This window comes from Elgaria multicarinata, chromosome 20 (assembly GCF_023053635.1).
Source record: "Elgaria multicarinata webbii isolate HBS135686 ecotype San Diego chromosome 20, rElgMul1.1.pri, whole genome shotgun sequence".
Classification (NCBI taxonomy): Eukaryota; Metazoa; Chordata; class Lepidosauria; order Squamata; family Anguidae; genus Elgaria; species Elgaria multicarinata.
Window position 1 is genome coordinate 17,530,486 of NC_086190.1, and position 9,298 is coordinate 17,539,783.

General features: G+C 48.4%; 1 protein-coding gene across 1 annotated transcript; it reads left to right on the forward strand.

The window, feature by feature from the left end:
* Nucleotides 1-918: 918 nt before the first annotated feature.
* On the forward strand, nt 919-7,836 carry LOC134411456 (F-box only protein 6-like). Its single transcript, XM_063145257.1, has 6 exons — nt 919-1,026; nt 3,899-4,176; nt 4,980-5,106; nt 5,304-5,399; nt 6,686-6,821; nt 7,652-7,836. The coding sequence occupies exons 2-6, from the start codon at nt 3,918-3,920 to the stop codon at nt 7,796-7,798; spliced, it is 765 nt and encodes a 254-aa protein (XP_063001327.1). The 5' UTR covers nt 919-1,026; nt 3,899-3,917; the 3' UTR covers nt 7,799-7,836.
* Nucleotides 7,837-9,298: the final 1,462 nt, after the last annotated feature.

Consider the following 9,298-nt stretch of genomic DNA (forward strand, 5'->3'; position numbering starts at 1 on the left):
TGTATGTTATGCTTTTTATGGTTTAAAATGTTTCTTTTTTAACGTTCGCTGTTTTTAACTTTTGTAAACCACCCAGAGAGCTTCGGCTATGGGGTATAATAATAATAATAATAATAATAATAATAATAATAATAATAATAATATAGAGAAGCCAGTGTGTGGTGTAGTGGCTAAAGTGTTGGACTGGGAGTTGGGAGATCCGGGTTCTAGTCCCCACTTGGCTGTGGAAACCCACTGGGTGACTTTGGGCCAGTCACAGACTCTCAGCCCAACCTACCTCGCAGGGTTGTTGTTGTGAGGATGACATGGAGGGGAGGAGGATTTTGTACGCCGCCTTGGGTTCCTTAAGAGGAAGAAAAGGCGGGATATAAATGTGATAGATAGATAAATAAATAAAATAAAAAGAAATACATCCAATTCAGAAACATCAAGCAGTGCTCTTGCGCTTTAAAGCACTTTGAAAATGTTTTGAAAACTGTATCTGCAGTGTGTCCTGGGCTCCAACAGTTGTCAAAACTGTTAAAAAGCACTTTAAAGCTGTAGTGTAGATTCCCCCCCCCCCCCCCCAGTCATGGCTATATTAAAATGCTGGATTTCTCGTTTCCTTCCTCAACTTTCTGCTGCTTCTTGGGTTTTTCAAATGATTTTTATACTCTGTGTGTGTGTGTGTGTATGTATGTGTGTGTGTTTTCTCCAATGCAAACCGCCCAGAGAGTTTCGGCTATACATAAATGTAAATATCATCCTCATCCCAGAAACCCCCTAGCTAATGAGCGAGATGCGCTTCTCTACACGTTTCTATCTCTGCGGGGAGTTTTCTTCTGGGTCCGCCTTAGGAAGGAATCTACCGTTTTGGTTGGCTGAGTCAGCTTGCATTGGGGAAGCACCGGGCGGGACTTCCCTCCCGGCGTCATTTTGCAAGCTGCCGTCTCTGGCATTTCCTCCTTTTCCTGTGCTGCTGCTGCTGCTGCCGCCTCCTCGGGGCAGAGACGCACCTTCCGCGTCCTGCTGCCTTTCCTAGCGCAGGTAAGACCGCCTCCCCAAAGGGCAGCTTGCATGGGGCAAGGAGGGCGAAGCGGCAAATCCGTAGGGGGCACCCAAGAGGATCGCGGGCAGCAGAGGGTGTGGTGGGTGGGTGGGTGTTTTTTGCACCAGGGACCTCAAGGTGACAGCTGTGCACGTGAGAATACCAAAACTCTGGCAGGGTCAGAGATCCAAACAAAAAGATAAGGAGGGAAATAAGACATAAAGATTATTTCTGGGAGAGGGGAGGCTAGAACCGACTTTGTCTTGGCGTTGGACTACAATTACCACCATCCGCTGGCAGCATGGGGATTATGGGAGTTGGTGGCTCAGATGGAAAATGCATGGGTGTGGTGTTTTTCGTTTTTCTTTTTAAGGGGGTCGAGGGAGGGGGCTTTGGACTGCCATATGGGTGTTGGACGTCTTTCCCAGAAAGTGAAATTAGCAAGGGGTGTGTGTGTGTGTGTGTGTGTGTGTGTGTGTGTGTGTGTGTGTGTGTTGAGTGTGCAACTGAGCTCCCTGTTCGGACCTTTTCTGCAACCAGAGCCCCCGAGTGTAGTCGAGGGTGTGCACATTGAGGATACGCCCCTGCTAGGAATCTCAAGCGGCCACGAAAAGCGAATTAGTAGGAAGTGATTCAAGCGTGGATTTCTTAAGAGGCGTTTCTTAAGAGCTTTGGCACGGCACGGGTGGTCGCATTAAAGAAAAAGAAAAAGGCAGTCAAAAGTACTGTTTTAATCCTAAATGCATAATGATGCCCAGCCGATACCACAGGGCTGTTGTGAGTTGCAGTGTCTCTCAAATTGATCCCTAACTTGCAATGTTTAGAAGGGACTACACTGCAGGGTTGATGTAGGCACTCTTTTCTCACGCGCGCACACAGCGGGGGGGGGGGGGAACACAACCCTGTGATTTGGAGATAATAACGCTGGACTACCCCGCAAGACTGCCGTGTGTCATTCACAACCTCACCTGCGATTATTTTTAATTAAGAGTTCAATTCTTCAGTACTTTATTGTTTGGGTCCAAGGACCATGGCAAGACAATATCAAGCATTAAAACAGTAAAAACATGGCTTTTTAACAAAGCCTTTGATGGTTAAACTCACTGGAACATTTTTGTGGTTTTAATTTTTGTGAACCACCCAGAGAGCTTCGGCTATTGGGCGGTATAAAAATGTAATAAATAAAATAAATAAAATCTATTGCTTTTAAATTATATATTGTTTTAACTTGGATTATGGTTTAATTTGTTTTTAACTGTGTATATTTATTGTTTTATACTGTATGTTTTTATCTGTACGCCGCCCTGAGATCTTAGTGATATAGGGCGGGATATAAATATTTTAAATAAATAAATAAATAAATAAAACCGTAAAAGGCAATATTAACAGTGATCTATGGTACTTATAATACCCTTTTCATTCTCTCTCTCTCTTTCACGGACACACACACACACAAGAAAAACCTCTGAGGTGTGAATTATACCACTGGTCTATAGCGTGTCTGTCGTAAAATCACACATGCATGCTTCTCTCTGCCACACGTGCTCGCCTGCCATATGGTGATAAAAATGCTGCAATGTTTTGGCATTTTTTTTAAAAAAAGCCCTTAAAAAAAAGTCACGTTTCCCCACAAAAGTCAAGAAGTGAGAGTTAGGCAGAACAGGAGGTTGGACTGTCTCATCTTTTATATATATATATTTGGGGGTGGACACAGAAGGATGTTGAACCCAGGCACGGTCGTGCTACAATGAAAAGATCAAGGAAGGAAGAGGAATTACTAAATTCTGGATTTCTCCTTAAACAGCTGTTTAGCTTCATCCTGCGAAAAGAGTAGGTGGTATAGTGCTAGAAATAAGTAGGGAGTTCTTCCTACAGGAAGGACAGCAAACCTGTAGTCCTCCACATATTGTTGGACTCCAGTTCCCATCAGCCCCAGGCAGGGGGCAGGAATGACGGGAGGTTTTGTCTGACTACATACAGAAGGGCAGTTTCTACACCTCATCAGTGCAGTTCCAAATCTGCCAGTCAGCCCAGAAATGTTGGTGGCCCAGCTACGCCCCTATCTAGACAGGGATAAGCTGGCTTCAGTTGTCCATGCTCTGGTGGCCTCCAAGTTAGATTACTGCAATGCGCTCTACGTAGGGCTGCCTTTGAAGACGGTTTGGAAGCTGCAGCTCGTGCAAAATGCAGCGGCCAGATTGATTTTGGGAACCAGAAGGTTCGACCATATAACACCTGCTCTGGTCCGCTTGCACTGGCTGCCTGTATGTTTCCGAGCCCAATTCAAGGTGCTGGTTTTGACCTATAAAGCCTTACACGGCTTGGGACCACAATACCTGACGGAACGCCTCTCCTGACGTGAATATACCCGGTCACTACGTTCAACATCTAAGGTCCTCCTCCAGGTGCCTACTCTGAGAGAGGCTCTTAGTGTGGCAATGAGGGACAGGGCCTTTTCAGTGGTGGCCCCCAGACTCTGGAACGATCTCCCTGACGAGGCTCGCCCGGCGCCAACGCTGCTATCTTTCCGGCACCAGGTTAAGACTTTCCTCTTTGCCCAGGCATATGGCGGCACATCTTAATCACCCCCATGATTAATTTTTCAATGGTTTTTAATGCTTTGTGTGTGTATGTTCTGTGTTTTAGAATTTTAAATTTTATATACTCGTTTTTATCGTTAATTTTAGAATTTCTGTAAACCGCCCAGAGAGCCCCGGCTATGGGAGCAGCATATAAGTGAAATAAATAAAATTGTGCCCCATGTCTAGCAGTCAAGGACACCAGTCATTGAGAAAAGGGGTGTCTCTGAACATGGGCAGAGTGTGTCACTGTTTATGCCATCCTCTCTCTCTCTCTCTCTCTCCTTTGCAGCCAGCCAACGCTTTGAAGGATGAAGAATATTGGAGACTTGCCAGAAGACGTCCTAATGGACGTGTTTGTCTTAGTCCCCGCCAAAGAGTTGGTTTGCCGCTGCCGTCTGGTTTGCTCGCTCTGGCGGGACGTGGTGGATCTTCCCAGTCTGTGGAAGCGCAAGTGCCACAGGGAAGGGTTCTACCCCAAGACGTTGGAAAGGACTGTCCCGGACTGGAGGGTCTTCTACTTCCTCTGCACCATGAAGAAGAACTTAATCCAGAATCCTTGTGCTGAAGGTACGTCCCAGGCCTCTGTTGCGCCTCCGCAAGCATCCTGGGAATCGTAGTCTAGTTAAGGTGCTCATTCGTTGTCAATCATCACAGGCCCCTGCTCCTACAACCGCCGTTCTTCTCGGGCCGAGAGGATGATGGTTAAACCCTGTGCCTCTAGAACAGACGTCCCTTTAATGTTTTGGACTACAGCTCCCATAATCCCCAGCCAGCAGGGCCAATGGTTGGGTTATGAGAGATGTCGTCGAAAACATCTGGAGGGCACCGAAATGTCTACCCTGCTGTAAACACAGAGAATACGTGTGTGTGTGTGTGTGTGTGTGTGTGATGAGTGCGGAAAACTTCAGCTATTGGGCCATGTTGAAATATAATAAGTTAGGGTGACCCTATGGAAAGGAGGACCGGGCTCCTGTATCTTTAACACTTGTATTGAAAAGGGAATTTCAGCAGGTGTCCTTTGTATGTATGGAGAACCTGGTGAGATTCCCTCTTCATCGCAACAGTGAAAGCTGCAGGAGCCCTGCCCTCTTTTAAATCTGGTCGTTCTAGCATAGCTCCTGCAGCTTTAACTGTTGTAAGGCCCCAATCCCCCTGCTTTCCACCCATTTCACCATTTTCATGCGGCGTTTCCCCGATTTTAAAAGGTTGCGAACTCTCCAAAGGTTTTAGTGGCAGTAAGAGCTTGATGCGACAATAGACTGGCCTTTTGGCCCCACCCCTTTTGCCCGCGGCCCTCGGACTGAAAAAGGTTCGACACCTCTGTTTTATTCTCCCTTTCATTTTTATTTTCCGGTGGGCTTTTCCCGCAGCGGAGTTTAGCTCCTGGAAAAAAGAACGCGATGAAGGGGATGCTTGGAAGGTGGAGACGCTTCCTGGCGCTCACGGGAGGGATTTTCCTCATCCGGATGTCCAGAAATACTTCGTCACATCTTACGGGTGAGGATCGTGTCCGTCTCTGAGCGAACGTTTCAGAAATTCCCCAGCTTTCTTGTCCACCCTTGGAGTAGTTTTTGCTTGTCTCCTAGTCTCGTGGGCGCAGCCACAAAATGGCTGCTGTGGGGGGGGAGTGGCTAGACACACAATTTTGGGAGCCCCACACTCTGTGTTGTGTTTTTCCTCTTTGTGTATCTCAGGCCCTGCATCAAAAAACAGATTATCACCTTGAAGGATCATGGCTTCTGGGACCAGCTGATGGACAAAGTCAAGCCTGATATTGTGGTGAAGGACTGGTAAGTGTGAAACGGGGGGGGCGTGGCGGGGATAAAATGGGTGAAGGAAAAAGACGGGTCAGACCAAAGGCCGGACTGTCTCATCCAGCGTTGTTCCCACAGCGGCCAACAGCGGCATTGCTAGGCCTGGGTCCCGGTCCTATTTCCCAGGGCCCTGATCATCCATTCGAGCCAATGGAAGGTGGTAGTTTTCCCCCTCTTACCTTAATTGCCATGCAGGGGGCGATTTTTCAAAGGGAATTGCAACTGGGGGGGGGTCAACCCCCACCCCCAAATCTCCCCCTGCATGGCCATTAAGCCTAGAAAAAGGAAACTTTCTCCGTTGGTTTGGGATGTCCTGCAAGGTGCAAATTAACTGGAAAGAAATATTTTATTGAATGAGAAATTGGCTCCTGTAAACAAATCCTGGGATATATATTTTTCTAAATTTGCATTGATCAAGATGCATTAGCATATGTCGGGTTTATGCTGGTTTGTGCCCTACGGACTTGGGCCCCCGAATCTTTTAAGTGCTGTTCAAGGCCCCCTTTTTGGCCAATGGGATGCCCCAGTGGGTAGCCTACATTCAGGGCAAAAACGAGGGCACCTTTCTGCTCATGCTCCCTAGGTATTCTGCCTGGATTACTGGGGAGGAAATTCGTAGCCATTATAGAATCATAGAATAGTAGAGTTGGATGTGGCCTATAAGGCCATCCAGTCCAACCCGCTGCTCAATGCAGGAATCCACCCTAAAGCATCCTTGACAGATGCTTGTCCAGCTGCCTCTTGAAGGCCTCTAGTGTGGGAGAGCCCACAACCTCCCTAGGTCACTGGTTCCATTGTCGTACTATTCTAACAGTCAGGAAGTTTTTCCTGATGTCCAGACGGAATCTGGCTTCCTGTAACAGCCCGTTATTCCATGTCCTGCACTCTGGGATGATCGAGAAGAGATCCTGGCCCTCCTCTGTGTGACTAGTAGCCATTTGTAGCCCTCGAGAGCAGAGGGCCTCCAGTTGGTGCTCAAACTGGTTCACTGAAAGCCTGACGCTGCAGGCGCAAAAGTTCTATGCGCGTGAGCGCATAAACGTGAATGCAGCATCTTCTCTCCCAAGGTTTGTAGAAGGTGTTGTGTGTTTGTAGAAGGTGTAGCCCTTCCAATGTTGTTGGACTGCAATTCCTAACGTTCCTTGGCTATGTTGGCTGGGGACGATGGAACTTGTGGTCCTCCAGATGTTTTTGGCCTGCCCGTTCCCCACCCCGATCGAATCCTTGATGTCTGCATCGTTATCCCCTCAAAATAACTCCAGGTACGCTGCCCGCTTTGACTGCGGCTGCCGTTATCAACTCTCTGTGCAGCTTCTCTCGGCCGACTATATCGTCCTCCACGAATTTGCCCCTGAGGACGTGGTCATTGAGCAGTGGAGCGACGCGGAGTGGCACGAGGTAAAGTAACTGCCTGTGAGCTGTTGCAGGGTGACCACGTGGATTTGGCTCGGATTGCCGAGTTCTCGGGGCAGCACCGGAAAGACACCGGCCGTCTTCGGCTAGGTTGAAAATAAAAGATCATCACGCCGCACCCTCTGGCTGCATTGGGCTACAGTCCCCATGATCCCCATCCAACGGTGGTGCTGATGGGAGTTGTAGTCTGTCACATTTAGTGGGTGTCAGGGAAAGATGGAATAAATGGACACCTGGTCTCGTACAGGATGTGATCATAGAATCATAGAATAGTAGAGTTGGAAGGGGCCTATAAGGTCATCAAGTCCAACCCCCTGCTCAATGCAGGAATCCACCTTAAAGCATCCCTGACAGATGCTTGTCCAGCTGCCTCTTGAAGGCCTCTAGTGTGGGAGAGCCCACAACCTCCCTAGGTCACTGGTTCCATTGTCGTACTGCTCTAACAGTCAGGAAGTTTTTCCTGCTGCCCAGCCTGAATCTGGCTTCCTGTAACTTGAGTCCAATATTCCGTGTCCTGCACTCTGGGATGATCGAGAAGAGATCCCGGCCCTCCTGTGTGTGACAACCTTTTAAGTATTTGAAGAGGGATCTCATGTCTCCCCTAAACATGCCCAGTTGTTTCAGTCCCTCTTCATAGGGCTTTGTTTCCAGGCCCTCCTCTGAACACGCTCCAGCTTGTCTGCGTCTTTCTTGAAGTGTGGAGCCCAGAACTGGATGCAATACTCTAGATGAGGCCTAACCAGGGCCGGAAAGTTTAGTAAATCCAAACAATTTCCTCTCTCTCTCTCTCTCCCCCCTCCCCCCTTTGGCTTCAGATTTCGCACACGTTTCACAACTACCCTGCTGGTGTCCGACATATCTTGTTTCGTCACGGAGGCCAAGACACGCAGTTCTGGGCAGGCTGGTACGGCGTCCGTGTAACCAACAGCAGCATCACTCTTGGGCCGGAGGTGGCGGACTGACTTTATCTACGCACGTAATAAAAAGGGTCCCTTTCCAACCGTTTCTCTCATGCAGTTCGCGAGCGGACTGTCCCTTCAATCTGCGGAAAGGGGGCGGCCAGGACATGTATCTCGTTGCCCCCTTCCTGCCGAGGGAGAAACCCGTCTTCCTGGATTGTAGTGCAAGCTGGCTGTGCGCAGTGCTGGTTGACCGGCCACAAAGCTATATATTCTCTTTCCTGGCTGTGCGTGACACTGACTGGCTGGCCTTTGGGGACGTGTTAAACGGGGGTGGAGGAAGAACTGAATAAGTGTTTGGGTAGATCAGACATGCAGGGCTGTGGTTGCCTGAAGGATGAGGGGGGTCTTTACACACGAGGAAGGGTTTGTAGCTCCGTGGGAGATCAGATACTTTGAATGCAGATGGGGTTAAGCCGCTCTGCCTCCCAGCATCTCCGGGGGGGGGGGGGGGGGAGGATTTGAGGCTACAAGACCATGAATAGACCCTGGGAAGCCAATCTGGTAAACAACCCTGATTTATACAGACAGATGATTTGATGCATATATAGGGGGAAGCTTGCTTCTGCAGCTAAAAAAAAAGAAAGATCACAGACCTGCAAAAACACACACATAGACCTGCAATAAAAGAAGACCGACACACACACAGACCTGCAAAAAAAGACCAACACACACACAGACCTGCAAAAAAGAAGACCAACACACACACAGACATGCAAAAAAGAAGACCGACACACAGACCCGCAAAAACACACACATAGACCTGCAATAAAAGAAGACCGACACACACACAGACCTGCAAAAAAAGACCAACACACACACAGACCTGCAAAAAAGAAGACCAACACACACACAGACCTGCAAAAAAAGACCAACACACACACAGACCTGCAAAAAAGAAGACCAACACACACACAGACATGCAAAAAAGAAGACCGACACACAGACCCGCAAAAACACACACATAGACCTGCAATAAAAGAAGACCGACACACACACAGACCTGCAAAAAAAGACCAACACACACACAGACCTGCAAAAAAGAAGACCAACACACACACAGACCTGCAAAAAAAGACCAACACACACACAGACCTGCAAAAAAGAAGACCAACACACACACAGACATGCAAAAAAGAAGACCGACACACAGACCCGCAAAAACACACACCGAGACCTGCAAAAGAAGACCAACACACACCGAGACCTGCAAAAAAAGACCAACACACATACAGACTTGCAAAAAAGAAGACCGACACACACACACACACCTGCAAAAAAGAAGACCCCCACACACAGAGACCTGCAAAAAAGACCGACACACACACAGACTCAACCCTATTTTTATGTCTGTCTGTACGCAAACTGAACTTCAGATGGTCTCTGAAGCCGTGTCTTCCCTTCGACAGGCGTAGTTGGTTGCAAAAGCAGGGTAACCGGTTGGCGACCCGGGATGAAAGGCCGCATGCGAGGAACGGGCAGCCACTGGCTTGAAAGCGGGGT

Bases quoted from the DNA above. Each gene is read 5' to 3' on its own strand.
- LOC134411456 (XM_063145257.1), top strand. From the start codon at position 3,918: ATGAAGAATATTGGAGACTTGCCAGAAGACGTCCTAATGGACGTGTTT. The intron at 5,107-5,303 runs GTGAGGATCGTG...TGTGTATCTCAG, and splicing joins TACTTCGTCACATCTTACGG to GCCCTGCATCAAAAAACAGA. The intron at 5,400-6,685 runs GTAAGTGTGAAA...AAATAACTCCAG, and splicing joins GATATTGTGGTGAAGGACTG to GTACGCTGCCCGCTTTGACT.